At 42.1% G+C, this 19,703-nt stretch overlaps 1 protein-coding gene across 1 annotated transcript in view; it reads right to left on the bottom strand.

The window, feature by feature from the left end:
- The window catches only part of CACNA1S (calcium voltage-gated channel subunit alpha1 S), a 1,092,054-nt gene that overhangs the window by 922,375 nt on the left and 149,976 nt on the right, over positions 1–19,703 (bottom strand). Inside the window, 2 exon segments of the mRNA XM_040424151.1 lie at positions 11,255–11,407; positions 17,010–17,149. Coding sequence (XP_040280085.1) covers positions 11,255–11,407; positions 17,010–17,149 — 293 coding nt within the window.

Raw genomic sequence — 19,703 nt, forward strand, 5'->3', positions numbered from 1 at the left:
CCTTGCAAGACGGGTGGTAACGAGCCGTTGGGGGAAGCCCCGGCGACTAGGTCGCACGGTGCAACAGCAGCCAATCTGTTCTAGGAACAAATGCCTGAAGAGGGGCACACTTGTGTAAAAATTGTCCACATAAAGATGGTACCCCTTGCCAAATAAGGGTGACACCAAGTCCCAGACTGTCTTCCCACTGCTCCCCAGGTAGTCAGGGCAACCGACCGGCTCCAGGGTCTGATCTTTTTCCTCATAGATCAGAAATTTGTGGGTATAGCCTGTGGCCCTTTCACAGAGCTTATACAATTTGACCCCATAGGCTAGCGAAGTACCGGAGGCGACTGCGATTGATAAAAAAATATCAAAACTGATTTTTTTTATCGCCGCAGCACTTGTAAAGTGATTGTGCAGTGATAACAAAAATATATATATAATTTTGTCACTGCAGCGGGGCGGACGTGGGTGAACGCACGTGTGGGCGACCGATCAGGCCTGATCGGGCAAACACAGCGTTTTGGGTGGAGGGCGAACTAAGGTGACAATAATACTATTATAGATCTGACTGTGATCAGTTTTGATCACTTACAGATAATATAAAAGTACAAATGCTGATTAGCGATACGCTAATCAGCGAATCAGTGACTGCGGTGTGGTGGGCTGGGCGCTAACTGACGCTAACTACCTAACCAAGGGGCCTAAACTATCCTAAAACCTAACAGTCAATATTAGTGGGGAAAAAAAGTGACAGTTTACACTGATCACTTTTTTCCCTTTCACTAGTGATTGACAGGGGCGATCAAGGGGTTAATTGGGGTGATGGGGGGTGATCTGGGGGCTAAGTGTGGTGTTGGTGGGTACTCACTGTGATGTCTGCTCCTCTGCTGGAACCAACCGATCAAAAGGACCAGCAGAGGAGCAGAGAAGCCATTTAACACCTTATATTTATAAATATAAGGTGTTAGATGGCTTGTGATTAGATTTTTAAAAAATCAGCAACCTGCCAGCAACGATCATTGGCTGGCAGGTTGCTGACGAAATACTCCTCTAACTTTTGCCGGCCCGCGATGCGCATGCGCGGGCCGGCTTTGAGCGAAATCTCGCGTCTCGCGAGATGACGCGTATATGCGTGACTCTGCCTGCAGCTGCCGCCTCCGGAACGTGATCCTGCGTTAGGCGGTCCGGAGGTGGTTAAAAAAAACACCCATTTTGGGCAAGATCCTAAATTTGAGAAATATAAGGAGAGCGTTAAATAAGGGACGTGACTTGGTCGTGGTGCTGCTGGTGGAGCTCCTGTTGCAGGGAGAGGACGTGGTCGATCTCTGCCAGCTATACGCACAAGTGAAACACCTTCCTCAGGTGCGAGTAGGTGACAGAACCTTCCGAGTCGGGAGTGGGAAATCGACGCGCGCCCCCTCCTTAACTTGGAAGCTTATACTTCAATACTTTGTCCCACATTTCCGCTCGATTACATTTAATTTCATCCATTGACCTCCCTTGGATGTGGTATCCCTTTCTCAGGCTCCCTCTCCCGCCTGGAACCCTGATTGCCCACCACCCGTGATCACCATGGTAGGCGCATAAAAGAACATCGAAAGTTGATAGAGAAGATATCCAATTGGATCGTGGACATCACAGGGACGTGCGACATGGTGGAGCAGTATGTGTGCACAAGCCTACACGTACTGACTGATGGGTCTGCCCCCTTCAACTTCTGGGTCTCCAAATTGGGCACATGGCCTGAGTTTGCGCTTTACGCCTTGGAGGTGCTGGCCTGCCCTGTAGCCAGTGTATTGTCTGAACGTGTGTTTAGCACGACTGGAGGGGGTTATCACAGGTTATACTTCTGAATATTAAAAAAAAAAAAAAAAAAAATTAAAACCAAAAAGCAGTGTAGGCTACCTCCTCCTCCTCCTCCAATGCCGCTTCCACCTACACCGCCACATCCACCTCCTCCTCAACCTCCTACTCCATATGGACTTTGTCCTCCTAGATCAAGATTATAATTTTTTATTTTTACGTATTTTATGTTATTTTAAGCCATTTCCCTATCCACATTTGTTTTCAGAGCACTTGCCATGCTCGTAACCATATTTTAATGCCATTTGCAGCCCTCTAGCCCTTTCCATGACATTTTTGCAGCCATTTTAGTGCTCAAAAGTTCGGGTCCCCATTGACTTCAATGGGGTTCGGGTTCGAGGTCAAGTTCAGGTCAAGTTCGGGTCCCGAACTCGAACTTTTTTGTGAAGTTCGGCCGAACCCGTCGAACCCAAACATCCTGGTGTCCGCTCAACTCTAATTAAGAACTTTTCTATTATTGCCAAGCCTCTCACGGACCTAACTAAGAAGGGAGCTGATCTAGTGAATTGGTTACCAGAGGCCATAAAGGCTTTTGAAACACTCAAGAGGTATTTCATCAACACTCCAGTATTAATTCAACCTGACCAAGAGCGGCCTTTTGTGGTGGAGGTTGATGCTTCTGAGGATGGAGTTGGGGCAGTACTCTCCCAGGGGTCATCAACTCTCACTAACCTGAGACCTTGTGCTTTCTTTTCTCGTAAATTCTCTTCTACCGAGAGAAATTATGACATTGGCAATTGAGAATTACTTGCTATTAAATGGGCTTTTGAGGAATGGCACCATTTTTTGGAGGGAACTAAACATCAGGTTACAGTAATTACTGATCATAAGAATTTTATAATTTTGGAATCTGCTAAACGTTTGAATCCCAGACAGGCTAGGTGGGCATTATTCTTTAAACGTTTTAATTTTTGCATTACTTTTAGGCCAGGAAGTAAAAATATTAAAGCTGATGCCCTATCCCGGAGTTTTTGCCTTTCAGTCTCCTGATACTCCTCCAGAACCTATTTTTCCAGCAGGTATCATTGTGGCTTCGGTCTGCTCAGATTTGACAACCGAGATCACTGCGGGACAACACTTGGCTCCAGTACTCCAGTAGTATCCCTAAAGATAAATTGTTTGTCCCTGGTCATTTGCATCTCTGGCTGCTAGATGAGTTCCACAATTCTGTTTTCAGTGGGCATCCAGGTATTAATGCCACCAAGGAACTGGTGTTCAGGTTTTACTGGTTGCCATCGGTGTCTAGAGATGTCCAGTCATATGTATCATCCTGTGAAGTTTGTGCCAGGTCCAAGACTCTATCCGATGGGTGAGTTACGACCGCTGCCCATCCCTAGTAGACCGTGGTCTCATATTTCCATGGATTTTGTCACCGACCTACTGGTTTCAGAGTGTAAAGTAGTTGTGTGGGTTATCGACAGATTTAGCAAAATGGTTCATTTAGTTACTTTGGCAAAATTACCTAATGCTAAGACTCTAGGTTCCCCGTTTGTGGATCATGTAATACGTTTGCATGAAATTCCGCAGAATGTAGTTTCGGACAGAGGCGCTCAATTTGTCTCAAAGTTTTGGAGGGCCTTTTGTCACAAATTTAATATCTCTGTCTTTTTATACGGCCTTTCACCCGAAAACCAACGGTCAAACTGAACGTCTTAATCAGCCTCTTGAACAGTATTTGAGGTGTTACGTCTCTGACAACCAACATCTTTGGATGAAACATTTGCCCTTGGCTGAATTTGCCATTAATAATCAGGTGAACTCATCTACTGATATGTCTACTTTCTTTTGTAATCATTGGTTTCATCCACGTTTTAACTCATTTTTGCCGTCTTCCTCTCAGATTCCAGAAGCCAATCTAGTGTGTAAGGAACTGTGCACGATCTGGGCCCAGGTTCAGTCGAACCTGAAAAAAGCCCATGAGGTTCAAATAATTATAGCTGACAAGAGGCGCTATCGAGCGGTAGATTTCAAGTTGGGAGATAACCACACCTTATCTACCAGGAATTTATCTCTGAAAGTACCTTCGGGTAAATTTGCACCTCGATTTATTGGTCCTTATGAAATCATTGATATCATTAATCCAGTGTCTTTTAAGTTACGGTTACCTGACTCATTTCGCATCCATAATGTTTTTTACAAAGCATTACTCAAGAAGTATGTGTCACCTGTATCTCCTGCACAGGAACCTCTGCCGCCAGTGGAGGTTGCCGGTCAACTAGAATTCGAGGTTTCTAGGATTATTGATGTAAGAAGGGTTCATAATTCTTTGCAATATTTAGTTCACTGGAAGGGTTTTGGTCCTGAGGAAAGGTCTTGGGTATCAGCGAGTAAAATGCATGCTACTAGGTTGGTGAGGAGATTCCGTTTAGCTCACCCGGAAAAACCGTCTCCAATGAATATGGGTCCGGTGGCTCCTCATGGAAGGGGGGGTACTGTAACGGTGAGCAGGCTACGCACTTCCCCTCCTAGTAAAGAGGAGCGAGGATGTGGCCGGTGTCCTCATCTCCATAGCAACCAGAGGGCGGGGAGAACCCAGCCGCACACGCTTCCTTGGCGTTGCTGGTGTCCTCCATCCCCTAGGCAACCAGCATGTAGGGAACTGAGCGCCAATATTGAAGAGTGGGCGCTCAGCTGTTCTGAGTTGCGGGGGACAGGTCATGTGAGGCTGGCCATGTCACATGACCCATCAGGAGGACCTATTTAAGCAGGTAACCTGCTGGCCACAGGTTGCCTGTGATTGGTCTTGCCACTGTCACTAGCAGTTTCCTATTGTGCATTTCTGTGTTCTTGGACCTCGGCTCTGTTTTGGACCTCAACATTGTGACGTCCCGGGATTTGACGCGACCTCTTGGCTTCTAACTCCGGATTGTGTTTTGACCTCATTACTGAATTGTTCCCTGTTTTCCTGTGTGACGTTCTGGCTTTGACTTTGGCTTGCCCGACTCTGTTATGGTATTCATCTTATCTTCTTAGGCCCCTGCACGTATTTAGCAAGGGACCGCCGCCAAGTTGTACGCCGTCGGTTAGGACGGACCGTGCAAGTAGGCAGGGACAGAGGTGGGGTGGAGTTTAAGGCAGCACTTTGCCCTCCCCTCTGTCGTGACAAATTTATACCAAATTTCCACTGTATGGGTAATATTTTATTGGTCTGTTCTGGACTCAGAAAGCTTTAGGCCAGGCTCACATCACCGTTTAGTTTTCCATTCTTCAGATTCATCAGAAGAACAGAAAAATAAACCAAAAAAACTGATCATGTGCTTTAACCACCTCCGGACCGCCTAACGCAGGATCGCGTTCCGGAGGTGGCAGCCCTGCGCAGAGTCACGCATATATGCGTCATCTCGCGATGGGCGAGATTTCCTGTGAACGCGCGCACACAGGCGCGCGCGCTCACAGGAACGGAAGGTAAGAGAGTTGATCTCCAGCCTGCCAGCGGCGATCGTTCGCTGGCAGGCTGGAGATGTGTTTTTTTTAACCCCTAACAGGTATATTAGACGCTGTTTTGATAACAGCGTCTAATATACCTGCTACCTGGTCCTCTGGTGGTCCCCTTTGTTTGGATCGACCACCAGAGGACACAGGTAGCTCAGTAAAGTCCCACCAAGCACCACTACACTACACTACACCCCCCCCCCGTCACTTATTAACCCCTTATTAGCCCCTGATCACCCCTGATCACCCCATATAGACTCCCTGATCACCCCCCTGTCATTGATCACCCCCCTGTCATTGATTACCCCCCTGTAAAGCTCCATTCAGATGTCCGCATGATTTTTACGGATCCACTGATAGATGGATCGGATCCGCAAAACGCATCCGGACGTCTGAATGAAGCCTTACAGGGGCGTGATCAATGACTGTGGTTATCACCCCATATAGACTCCCTGATCACCCCCCCTGTCATTGATTACACCCCTGTCATTGATCAACCCCCTGTAAAGCTCCATTCAGATGTCCGCATGATTTTTACGGATGCACTGATAGATGGATCCGATCCGCAAAACGCATCCGGACGTCTGAATGAAGCCTTACAGGGGCGTGATCAATGACTGTGGTGATCACCCCATATAGACTCCCTGATCACCCCCCTGTAAAGCTCCATTCAGATGTCCGCATGATTTTTACGGATGCACTGATAGATGGATCCGATCCGCAAAACGCATCCGGACGTCTGAATGAAGCCTTACAGGGGCGTGATCAATGACTGTGGTGATCACCCCATATAGACTCCCTGATCACCCCCCTGTCATTGATCACCCCCCTGTAAAGCTCCATTCAGATGTCCGCATGATTTTTACGGATGCACTGATAGATGGATCCGATCCGCAAAACGCATCCGGACGTCTGAATGAAGCCTTACAGGGGCATGATCAATGACTGTGGTGATCACCCCATATAGACTCCCTGATCACCCCCCTGTCATTGATCACCCCCCTGTAAAGCTCCATTCAGATGTCCGCATGATTTTTACGGATCCACTGATAGATGGATCGGATCCGCAAAACGCATCCGGACGTCTGAATGAAGCCTTACAGGGGAGTGATCAATGACTGTGGTGATCACCCCATATAGACTCCCTGATCACCCCCCTGTCATTGATTACCCCCCTGTAAAGCTCCATTCAGATGTCCGCATGATTTTTACGGATGCACTGATAGATGGATCGGATCCGCAAAACGCATCCGGACGTCTGAATGAAGCCTTACAGGGGCGTGATCAATGACTGTGGTGATCACCCCATATAGACTCCCTGATCACCCCCCTGTCATTGATCAACCCCCCTGTCATTGATCACCCCCCCTGTCATTGATCACCCCCCTGTCATTGATCACCCCCCTGTCATTGATCACCCCTCTGTAAGGCTCCATTCAGATATTTTTTTGGCCCAAGTTAGCAGAATTTATTTTTTTTTTCTTACAAAGTCTCATATTCCACTAACTTGTGTCAAAAAATAAAATCTCACATGAACTCACCATACCCCTCACGGAATCCAAATGCGTAAAATTTTTTAGACATTTATATTCCAGACTTCTTCTCACGCTTTAGGGCCCCTAGAATGCCAGGGCAGTATAAATACCCCACATGTGACCCCATTTCGGAAAGAAGACACCCCCAGGTATTCCGTGAGGGGCATATTGAGTCCATGAAAGATTGAAATTTTTGTCCCAAGTTAGCGGAACGGGAGACTTTGTGAGAAAAAAATTAAAAATATCAATTTCCGCTAACTTGTGCCAAAAAAAAAAAATTTCTATGAACTCGCCATGCCCCTCATTGAATACCTTGGGGTGTCTTCTTTCCAAAATGGGGTCACATGTGGGGTATTTATACTGCTCTGGCATTCTAGGGGCCCCAAAGCGTGAGAAGAAGTCTGGTATCCAAATGTCTAAAAATGCCCTCCTAAAAGGAATTTGGGCACCTTTGCGCATCTAGGCTGCAAAAAAGTGTCACACATCTGGTATCGCCGTACTCAGGAGAAGTTGGGGAATGTGTTTTGGGGTGTCATTTTACATATACCCATGCTGGGTGAGAGAAATATCTTGGTCAAATGCCAACTTTGTATAAAAAAATGGGAAAAGTTGTCTTTTGCCAAGATATTTCTCTCACCCAGCATGGGTATATGTAAAATGACACCCCAAAACACATTCCCCAACTTCTCCTGAATACGGCGATACCACATGTGTGACACTTTTTTGCAGCCTAGGTGGGCAAAGGGGCCCATATTCCAAAGAGCACCTTTAGGATTTCACAGGTCATTTACCTACTTACCACACATTAGGGCCCCTGGAAAATGCCAGGGCAGTATAACTACCCCACAAGTGACCCCATTTTGGAAAGAAGACACCCCAAGGTATTCCGTGAGGGGCATGGCGAGTTCCTAGAATTTTTTATTTTTTGTCACAAGTTAGTGGAAAATGATGATTTTTTTTTTTTTTTTTTTCATACAAAGTCTCATATTCCACTAACTTGTGACAAAAAATAAAAAGTTCCATGAACTCACTATGCCCATCAGCGAATACCTTGGGGTCTCTTCTTTCCAAAATGGGGTCACTTGTGGGGTAGTTATACTGCCCTGGCATTCTAGGGGCCCAAATGTGTGGTAAGGAGTTTGAAATCAAATTCTGTAAAAAATGACCTGTGAAATCCGAAAGGTGCTCTTTTGAATATGGGCCCCTTTGCCCACCTAGGCTGCAAAAAAGTGTCACACATCTGGTATCTCCGTAATCGGGAGAAGTTGGGGAATGTGTTTTGGGGTGTCATTTTACATATACCCATGCTGGGTGAGAGAAATATCTTGGCAAAAGACAACTTTTCCCATTTTTTTATACAAAGTTGGCATTTGACCAAGATATTTATCTCACCCAGCATGGGTATATGTAAAAAGACACCCCAAAACACATTCCTCAACTTCTCCTGAATACAGAGATACCAGATGTGTGACACTTTTTTGCAGCCTAGGTGGGCAAAGGGGCCCACATTCCAAAGAGCACCTTTCGGATTTCACAGGTCATTTACCTACTTACCACACATTTGGGCCCCTAGAATGCCAGGGCAGTATAACTACCCCACAAGTGACCCCATTTTGGAAAGAAGAGACCCCAAGGTATTCGCTGATGGGCATAGTGAGTTCATGGAAGTTTTTATTTTTTGTCACAAGTTTGTGGAATATGAGACTTTGTATGAAAAAAAAAAATAAAAAAAAAAATCATCATTTTCCACTAACTTGTGACAAAAAATAAAAAATTCTAGGAACTCGCCATGCCCCTCACGGAATACCTTGGGGTGTCTTCTTTCCAAAATGGGGTCACTTGTGGGGTAGTTATACTGCCCTGGTATTCTAGGGGCCCAAATGTGTGGTAAGGAGTTTGAAATCAAATTCAGGAAAAAATGAGGAGTGAAATCCGAAAGGTGCTCTTTGGAATATGGGCCCCTTTGCCCACCTAGGCTGCAAAAAAGTGTCACACATCTGGTATCCCCGTACTCAGGAGAAGTTGAGGAATGTGTTTTGGGGTGTCTTTTTACATATACCCATGCTGGGTGAGATAAATATCTTGGTCAAATGACAACTTTGTATAAAAAAATGGGAAAAGTTGTCTTTTGCCAAGATATTTCTCTCACCCAGCATGGGTATATATAAAATGACACCCCAAAACACATTCCCCACCTTCTCCTGAGTACGGAGATACCAGATGTGTGACACTTTTTTGCAGCCTAGGTGGGCAAAGGGGCCCATATTCCAAAGAGCACCTTTCGGATTTCACTGGTCATTTTTTACAGAATTTGATTTCAAACTCCTTACCACACATTTGGGCCCCTAGAATGCCAGGGCAGTATAACTTCCCCACAAGTGACCCCATTTTGGAAAGAAGAGACCCCAAGGTATTCGCTGATGGGCATAGTGAGTTCATAGAACTTTTTATTTTTTGTCACAAGTTAGTGGAATATGAGACTTTGTAAGAAAAAAAAAAAAAAAAAAAAAAAATCATAATTTTCCGCTAACTTGTGACAAAAAATAAAAAGTTCTATGAACTCACTATGCCCATCAGTGAATACCTTAGTGTGTGTACTTTCAGAAATGGGGTCATTTGTGGGGTGTTTGTACTGTCTGGGCATTATAGAACCTCAGGAAACATGACAGGTGCTCAGAAAGTCAGAGCTGCTTCAAAAAGCGGAAATTCACATTTTTGTACCATAGTTTGTAAACGCTATAACTTTTACCCAAACCATTTTTTTTTTACCCAAACATTTTTTTTTTATCAAAGACATGTAGAACTATAAATTTAGAGCAAAATTTCTATATGGATGTCGTTTTTTTTGCAAAATTTTACAACTGAAAGTGAAAAATGTCATTTTTTTGCAAAAAAATCGTTAAATTTCGATTAATAACAAAAAAAGTAAAAATGTCAGCAGCAATGAAATACCACCAAATGAAAGCTCTATTAGTGAGAAGAAAAGGAGGTAAAATTCATTTGGGTGGTAAGTTGCATGACCGAGCAATAAATGGTGAAAGTAGTGTAGGTCAGAAGTGTAAAAAGTGGCCTGGTCTTTCAGGGTGTTTAAGCACTGGGGGCTGAGGTGGTTAAGCATCCACTATGCTCAGTTATGCACATTTTGCATCAAATTTAGCCATTTCCATCTGAGATCCGTTATTTTAGTTGAACAAAAATGTCCTATACACCACTGTCAACACTGTAGTAGACAGCACTTGTCACTGCAGTGCTGCTCCAATTGCCTTCACCAGAATTCTGGATATAACCCATCTAGCATTGTAACATGCAGCAGAGACAGTTATGATTTTGGTGGCATCACCTCCCCAACTACACTAGAGATCAACTTGACTACCTAATTCCAAAGATTCTTGGCCTGGAAACAACCCTACTACATATATAGAATAGTACCTTCTTTTATTGCACCCCTAAGACATACTTTTGAGCTAGTTGCTATGATTAATGATAATCTTTTTGGAAAGTAGTACCAGCATAGTTAAAGGAGTTGTCCACTTTTTTTATATTGACGACCGAGGGTCTGACAGCTGGCACCCCTGCCGATTAGCTGTTTGAAGAGAAAGCAGTACTTGTACGAGTGCTGCCTTCTCTGCTATGTTTACCTGCTTTCCGCAGCAATTGCAGCAGTTTCTAAAAATGTTAATAATTACATTTTTCCAATCAATCAGCACTCAATATTCCATATTGAGAAAGTGAAAGCAGAATTTTAGACATTTTTGCTAATTTATCAAAAAGGACAAACTAAAATTTTTCATGGACATGGTCGCTCAGCTCCTGAGTAGGAGCCACCTTTAGAGACCCGACAACCAACATACATGTAAGGCAGATGTTGGTGAAAGGTTAATCTTCTTTTCTTGTAGTTCCTATGGTAAGAGATACAACTATTTACAAAAAGCACCCAATGCACTTTGACTATGAAAACCATATGACCAAACTGCTTGAGTGAAGGGGACCTCAATGTATGGTTCTTTTAACTACAGCCTACTGCATATTTCTATGCATTACCTGAAGAATATAAAATAAAATCTTCCTGTTGGGCTGTATTCACACAAGCAATTTGTGTGGTATTTTTTAGCCAGAGCCAGGAGTAGATTCAGAAAGGAAAAATATAAAGAAAAGACTTCTCTCTTTTGTATCCACTAATGTGTTTGGTTCAAAAACACAGAACAGAGTGAACAGAGCCTGACAAAGAAAAATATATAAATCCTGCATCAAAACTGCAATGTGTGAAAAAAGCCTTATACATGCAGTGTTATATTAGACTAGCATCTGTAAAGCATAACAGTGTACACCATACATTTATGTTGTTTTAGATCTCTACAGCTTGCCGTAAAGCAGATGCTTTAAAATGGAACATCTGTATTCTAGATATAAGGGACATGTCTTTTAGTTACAGTTCTTACCTGTTCCTTTATAATAACAAGTCTTGTGCATCTTCCCAGAAAACAGCTCTAGTCCTACAATAGCATATATAATGATCATGAAAAGGACCAGCAATGCTATATGCAGAAGGGGAACCATTGCTTTAATAATGGAGTTTAGCACCACTTGAAGACCTTAGGAAGAAAGAAATTATTCAAAATAAGTGAATCATTATTGTTACAGGCTGGTCTATTTCCAAAACGTCAAATAAGAAATCAGTTGGCTTGTTCCCTTCCCTGTTCCCTTGGTATTTGTACAGGGGTGTACATAGGGAGCTTTCCTAGTACTCAGAAACTCCCCTCTAAACAGTTCAGGACTGTATAGGAATAGGACAGTATGATCACTAGGATTCCAGAAGAGCTCACTGTACAACACACATAGCATCAGAAGAACAATGGTGCCCTTTTCAGGGCAAAAAAGTAAGCTATCAGTGATAGACTGAGTGGGCAGCGACAGTGTTGCTACTATCTGTGACTAAGGTACTATCTCCCAGCATTCTGCTGGGTGCAGATGTACTGCCTAAACCCCTTTTCAATGACCCTTGGGCCATTTTCCACTGCCTCACAGCTTTCACCTCCAGTAGAAGAGGGAATGATCCCAACTAAGACTGGGCCTTCTCTTGGCTCTGGGCCCCATAGCAGTCACATGGTCTACCGCTATGGTAGTTACGCCCCTGCTCTTAACATATCCCAAGAAGTGTGGTGAAATGATCAGCTTTAAAAAGCAAAAACATGATTTTGCAATACTGTTTTGAAAGCTGTACTCTGTACTGTGCTATATGTCTATGTGTGGCCACCCAGAGGTTGTAAGGTGAGATGTGGCCTGTGTATGGTTTGGCTAGCCTGTCATGGTATTTTACTCAATTTGTATCATGAGAAATTGGAGTCCTTAACCACTTCCCATCCGGGCCAATTACCCCCTTCCTGACCAAGCCATTTTTTGCAAATCTGACATTGTCACTTTATGTGGTAATAACTTTGGAACACTTTTCCAAAGTCATAAATTTGAGTCAATATATTTCACCTTTATTTAAGAAAAAAAACTAAATTTTACTGCTTTTAAAACAGTGATTAGAGATGAGCAGCAGGGGCAATATTCGAATTTGCAATATTTTTCAAGCTGCTACAAGTTTCCTGAGACTGGAGAAAATGGTTGACACAGCAGAACATTACAATAGCTTTATATGAAGATAGAGTGTTCCAATATATTCGCGATTGCGAAATCAGCACCAATTATGCAAAAATTTTGGCGCAATACGTGCAACTTCACATTTTAACAGGTCTGACTACTGAACTTGTGACATCACAGCACTATTTATGTATGTATTAGACAGCAGAACCTACACTATATCACTATCTAACCTACACTATCTCCCACTAACTATCTGTATTATATATAAGCTAACTAACTATCTAATGTAATGACACAGGAAAGCAGAAAGCACAGCAATAACACTGCTGTCTCTCTCAGATCTGCAAAATACTGCATACAAGGGCTGCTGGGGAAGTTCGTATATAGTACGAGGTAGGCAACTTTCCTATTGATTGCTAGGGATGTTGCTAAGCTCAGACAAAGACATTGCAGCCTTCTCATTGGCACACAAGCAAGAAGGGAGGTTACTGATGAAAAAAAAATCTCAAATATTTGAAATTACAAATATATTGTCACGGATGGTGTTGCAGAAAACAAGAAGTAACAAATAAAGATCCGACTGACTTGATCCCAAACTAAGGAACAAAAGGGTAAGCCCTATAAAAGCCCTAGAGCTCTCCCTGACTGCTCAGTCCATGCAAAGATCTCTATGATAGAAAATTGCATGTCCACGTACCTAGACTGAGTGACACCTGGAAACCCTATAATAGTGAGGGGACACGACCACTGGCTCCCTGCACTTAAAATGGAGGTAGTCAGGGTGACCTAGAATCAAGCCAACAGGAAAACACAAATAAAGGAAAAGACTTATCTGAGGAACCAGCAGTTGCAACTTCTAGCAGTGAGCTCAATCCAGGAAGTAGTATAAACTGCAAAGTGAGGCAGTATGGGAGGGGATATAAAGGGAGGCAATCACTGCTAACAGATGAGAGTGTCACGAGGGTGTCAAAAACCACGCCTGACTCCGTTATACCCGGGGTCAGGAAGTCGCAGCGGTTGGCTGCACGCTCTATGTAAGATAGGGCTGTTTCCTTATGGTAGCTTTCTGGGTTTGCTTTGCAAACCCTTTTGGCTCACTCAGGGATCCGTAGCTCCTTCTCCTCAGCTGTTCCTTGTCCAGCACTCCCAAACCTCCTTATATTCCCCTCTCACACTTCTCTGGTTGCCAGATATAGAGCTTCCTGCCTGGACATCTATTCTGACCCTCTGGAGCTGTGTTGCTGCGTTCTCTGGTAGTTGGTCCAGAACGCTACCCTCCGGATCCCTGTTGGACCTTTGTGGTCTATTGTGGTCGCCCACCTGGGTGTATGTGTTTGTCTGTTTTGTCTGTCCTCTCTCTGGTGTTTCCCTCTTAGTGACAGTGGTGCGGACTAGCGATCCCACCGGCCCGTTCACTATCTAGGGCTCATTTTAGGGAAAGCCAGGGTTTAGGCACGTGATCGCCGCACGGGTGAGGAACCTGTCTAGGGACGTCAGGGCAGTCAGGTGCCAGCCGCAAGGTGAGTTAGGGGTCACCACCTTTCCCTCTCCCTTGGGCAGGGCTTTCCCTTTTTCCTCCCTGTGCGTGACACCGGTCATTACAGAGAGCTGGGAGAGGGAGAAGAGATGTCAAAGCAAAACCAAAACAAAAGAACATCATGCAGGAGGTACTGAAGAACGTCTGTCAGAACTTCTCAGAGATCTGGCGGTGACATATATATTAGTAATGAGCGGAAGGGGCTATATTCGAATTTGCGATATTTCATGAATATTTTGTAGAATATTCATCATATATTCGCGAATTTCACGAATTCGAGATTTAGAGTGCGATAAATCGGCAATGTAAAAATCACGTAATGCGAATTCGTAACGCGAAATACAGGTGTGGGTCACTTTGGCTATATTTTTCAAGCTGGTATAAGTTTCCTGAGACTGGAGAAAATGGTTGGCACGGAAGAACATTAGAATATCTTTATATGTAGATCGAGTCAAGTGCTCCAATAGATTAGCGATTGCGCTAATCGACAGTGATTAGAATATTTTATCGCATTACGTGCAACTTTACATTTTAGCAGGTCTGACTACAGATTACTGATTGGTGCAAGTATTGCTGTGAACTTGACATTGCTTCCTTCTCATTGGCTCACAAGCAAGCAGCAGAGAGGAATCATGTATTTAGATGAAAAAAATGCAGAATATTCAATGCAACGAATATATAGCACTATATTCTAAATATTCGCGAATTCTCGAAGTGCCAATATTCACGATTGATATTTGCTATTCGAATATTAGTGCCCAACACTAAAAGTGATACCTCATAAAATATTTATTACTTAACATTCTCCATATGTCTACTTTACGTTGGCATCATTTTGCAAATGTCATTTTATTTTTTTAGGACGTTACAAGGCTTAGAATTTTATAATCTAATTTAATTTACAAAACCCACTTTTTAAAAGACCAGTTCAGGTCTGAAGTCAATTTGTGGGACTTACATAGTGGAAAAACCCCATAAATGACCCCATTTTAGAAACTACACCCAAGTTACTCAAAACTGATTTTACAAACTTTGTTAATCCTTAAAGGAAAATGGAGAATAAATTTTAAAATTTCACTTTTTTGGCAGATTATCCATTGTTTTCTTTAACACATCGAGGGTTAACATCCAAACAAAACTTAAAATTTATTACCCTGGTTCTGCGGTTTACATAAACACCCCACATGTGGTCATAAACTGATGTAAGGGCACACAGCAGGGCACAGAAGAAAAGGAGCGCCATATGGTTTATGGAAGGCAGATTTTGCTGAACTGGTTTTTAGATGCCATGTCCCATTTGAAGCCCCCCCTGATGCACCCTTACAGTAAAAACTCCCCCAAAAAGTGACCCCATTTTGGAAACTAGGAGATACAATGGCAGTTTTATTGGTACTATTTTGGGGTACATATGATTTTTTATTGCTCTATATCATATTTTTTGAGACGCAAGGTAACAAAAAAATGGCTGTTTTGGCACCGTTTTTTTTTTTTTTTTTACAACATTCATCTGACAGGGTAGATCAAGGGCTATTTTTATAGAACAGGTTGTTACGAACGCAATGAGATCAAATATGTCTACTTTCTATGTTTGTTTGTTTCAGTTTTACATAATATGTTTTTGTGTCCCCATTTTGTGAATGTCATTTTTTTTTTTTTTTCTGCTGATTTGTTTTTTGCAGGAAGAGTTGACGTTTTTATTGGTACTATTTTTGGGTACATACGATTTTTTGATCATTCATTATAACACTTTATGGGGTAAGGTGACCCAAAAATTGGTTGTTTTAGCAGTTTTTATTTATTCATTTTTACAGTGTTCATCTGAGGGGTTAGGTCATGTGACATTTTTATAGAGCAGATCGTTAGAAATGATGTTTTAGTGTCTCCATGGTCTGAGAGCCATAGGTTTTATTATTTTTTGATCGATTATCTTATTTAGGATCTCATTTTTTGCAGGATGAGGTCACAGTTTGATTATTACCATTTTGGCTGGCATACGCCTTTTTCATCGCTTGATATTGCACTTTATGTGATGTTAGATGACAAAAAATTGCTTTTTTGGCACTGTTTTTATTTAATTTCTTTATGGTGTTTACCTGAGGGTTTAGGTCATGTGATATTTTTATAGAGCAGGTTGTTACGGACGCGGCAACTTCTAATATGTCAACTTTTTTATTTATTTCACTTTAACACAATAATAGCAGTTTTGAAGCAACAAAAAAAAATATATTTTAGTTTCTCCATTGTCTGAGAGTCAGTTTTTTCATTTGTTGACAGATTGTCTTAGGTAGGGCCTTTTTGATCGCTTGGTGTTGCAATTTTTGTGATGTAAGGTGACAAAATTGGCTTTTTTTGACACAGTTTTTATTTTTTATGGTGTTTATCGGACAGGGTGGATCATGTGATATATTTATAGAGCCGGCCGTCACGGATGCAGCAATACCAAATATGTCTATTTTAATTATTTCTTTCTATTCTTAACATTTTTTTTATTAATACATAATTGAGGAATTTTTTTTTTTACATGTTAGACCTTTTTTTATTTTTTTATAAAAACACTTTATTTTATTTTTTATTTTACACTTTGCGTCCCCCATAAGGTCATACAAGACCTCTGGGGGACATTTAAAGTCACTTTTTTTCCACTATTGATTTCTCCTGTAACTGGGGCAGACATATTATCCCCAGTTACAGGGGAAATAAAGCCCCTAGAGAGACTGTACAGCATAATATAGCGCTGTAAATCCTTAGTGCAGCTCCTGCACTCTTCCGTCAACGGGCAGATCTGAAGTGGTTAACTTTGGAGGAAACTTTAGGACGGACACATCTGTATATTCGGATGTGTTGAGAAAAATAAACAAGGCTTCAAATTTTAACAAACTTCCCATTTATAATTTTTTCAGCACTTTTCAACCCAAAGTTTTGAAAAACAATCCGTGTAACAATGCCCTGTTCATGAATCTTGAGCACGCTGCACAGGGGAGGAATACTGGTCTACCACTTGCATGGTGCCACAGAATAACTAAATTTCCTCCATTGAGTGCATCTGTACCATAAAAAAAAATACTTACTGGGAACTCCAGAAACCAGACGAAGTGGTCGCAAAACACGAAATGCTCTCAGGGCCTTGACATTAAATCCAGTTCCTTTTCCTCCTGGGGCTGTTATACCTTGCAGTTTATTAATTTGCTCTAAGAGTACTGAGAAAACCCTGCAATGTGAAAATTATAATTAGTTGGAGTGCAGAACTGAAAACTTGCTCTTACAGTAATATGTATTGTTTTCGATTTATCAAACTCAATGTAACTTACAATAAACAGTTTTTTCAAGTTTCTGAGGACAGATTAGGATTACAACATAGGAGTGCCAATGGGTATATTCCCTAACATTGCAGTCTAATTTTGGCTTTCAGAACACAGACCCATTTTTCAAACGTGTGTGTTCAATTTCTTATGACTCATTGTACTATATTACAGATACATTTTGGTTGATATACAGTGTATTCCCTGTAATTCTGTTTAATACTTTGTGTAATAGTTTGTTTCCCTTGTAATGAAGTGGGTTAGATATAGTACCCATCCCCCATTGTGCTGATAAGACCAAATTCCTGAGTGACCTCAGAGACATGCGTGCAGCACATTGAAGGAGGGGCTAACAGGTTAAAACAGTATGACACACATTCACTTAGCAGACTCCACCAGGCCCTCCATTCTAGGTAGGATTTGAGTATGATTGCCCTATCTCCCTTGTACACCCTGGGGTGTAGGTCATGTGTTATAACGGATTAGATAGCCATGGGTTATAGCATGATCGAAGGAGTCTCCACCCTATTTAGGCTAGTGATGTTTATTTACTTTTTATTATTCTGTATGTGATTTCTTTGTGTTATCATATATTTAATCACTTAGTAAATATATTTATTCACGTAGCCTGCGTAAGCTTATTTATTCTCCAATCTTTCGAAATTCACTTTATGTTACAAATAGTGGCAGCAGTGGGAATTGAGCAAATAAATATGCTTACAGTTGATAGGGTGTTACATGGAGATAGGGTAGCTTGGACCCGCCACTCTGAATGAGAACCCAGGCATTCACAGGAATTAATAATCTGCAGGTGGATTATTAGGGTTGCACGTGTTGTGCAAATCTGCTATGAGCTGTGAGTGGAGCTGTAGTAGGCTTGGCTGAATCTAGCAAAGTTCTTTTGAAAGTTGTAGAACTGAGCAGATTCTGGTGAAAATCTGTAAGACTCTGAAGTTAGAGCTTTCAGACTGTGGACTTTAGAGCTCCTGTGATGTTGAGGAGGGTTCTGATGAGTTAGAAAACAGAGCAGCATCAGGGTGTTAATTTATGGCATTAGCAAGAGAGAAAGAGCCCAAGTGTCTACAATTCAGAAATGAACTGTTTATTTTTTGTTTTATTACCCTATTGCTAAGTGTGTGTCCAAGTAGGAAAGACCTGTGGCCATAGCATTAGAGATTAGACCAGCAAAGGATGGTCAGTTAATGAATAAGTATTGTACCTAGTGTGTGCCAATAGATGTGTGGCTAACACTAAGAATATGAAGGTTTTAGAAATATATTTCTGTTGAAATAGTTCTGCTTTCCAGAGTGTCAGAAGATATATTGGTCAGAAAGATAAAGTATTGTCTGGTATATGTGAAAAGTTGAAAAAGCTTGAATAAGGTTTAAGAAGGTTGAACCTTGAACAACGCCCTAACTTGGAACAAGGGTTGGTGTGTCTGGGCTGTTAGGGATAGACAAACAGATAGTGGTATTTTATTGCCCCATCCCCATAGTCTGTCTAGTCTGTTTCTCTCCCTTGCTGAAGTCTCAGGAAAGTTGGATGAATCCTTGAGAGATAAGAGTGAGGAAAGCGGGGCTGACTGGTGTTGTGGGCTGATTCCAACCCCCAGCCTTAACAGAGAAGACTTAAGAGACATATAGTTTGCCAAGTCATACACATTCCTTAGATAAGAGATTTTGGCAATGCAAAAGTGACTATGAATAAGGGAGGGGGTATGAGGAGTAAAACAAAAGAGTATAGAATGTGTTTAGTAAAATATGTGATCAGTGTAATACCTTTTACAAGACAGAAAGGTGAAGATTATTTAATAATTTTGCTTTCCTCTTTCCCAAGCAGCAAATTGTAATGTGGGAACCCAGCCTAAAAGGAAACTTATTATATACACTCACCTAAAAGAATTATTAGGAACACCATACTAATACGGTGTTGGACCCCCTTTTGCCTTCAGAACTGCCTTAATTCTACGTGGCATTAATTCAACAAGGTGCTGATAGCATTCTTTAGAAATGTTGGCCCATATTGATAGGATAGCATCTTGCAGTTGATGGAGATTTGAGGGATGCACATCCAGGGCACGAAGCTCCCGTTCCACCACATCCCAAAGATGCTCTATTGGGTTGAGATCTGGTGACTGTGGGGGCCATTTTAGTACAGTGAACTCATTGTCATGTTCAAGAAACCAATTTGAAATGATTTGAGCTTTGTGACATGGTGCATTATCCTGCTGGAAGTAGCCATTAGAGGCTGGATACATGTTCTCATTCTGTTTACGCCAAATTCGGACTCTACCATTTGAATGTCTCAACAGAAATCGAGACTCATCAGACCAGGCAACATTTTTCCAGTCTTCAACAGTCTAATTTTGGTGAGCTCGTGCAAATTGTAGCCTCTTTTTCCTATTTGTAGTGGAGATGAGTGGTACCGGTGGGGTCTTCTGCTGTTGTAGCCCATCCGCCTCAA

This window comes from Bufo bufo, chromosome 3 (genome assembly GCF_905171765.1).
Source record: "Bufo bufo chromosome 3, aBufBuf1.1, whole genome shotgun sequence".
NCBI lineage: Eukaryota > Metazoa > Chordata > Amphibia > Anura > Bufonidae > Bufo > Bufo bufo.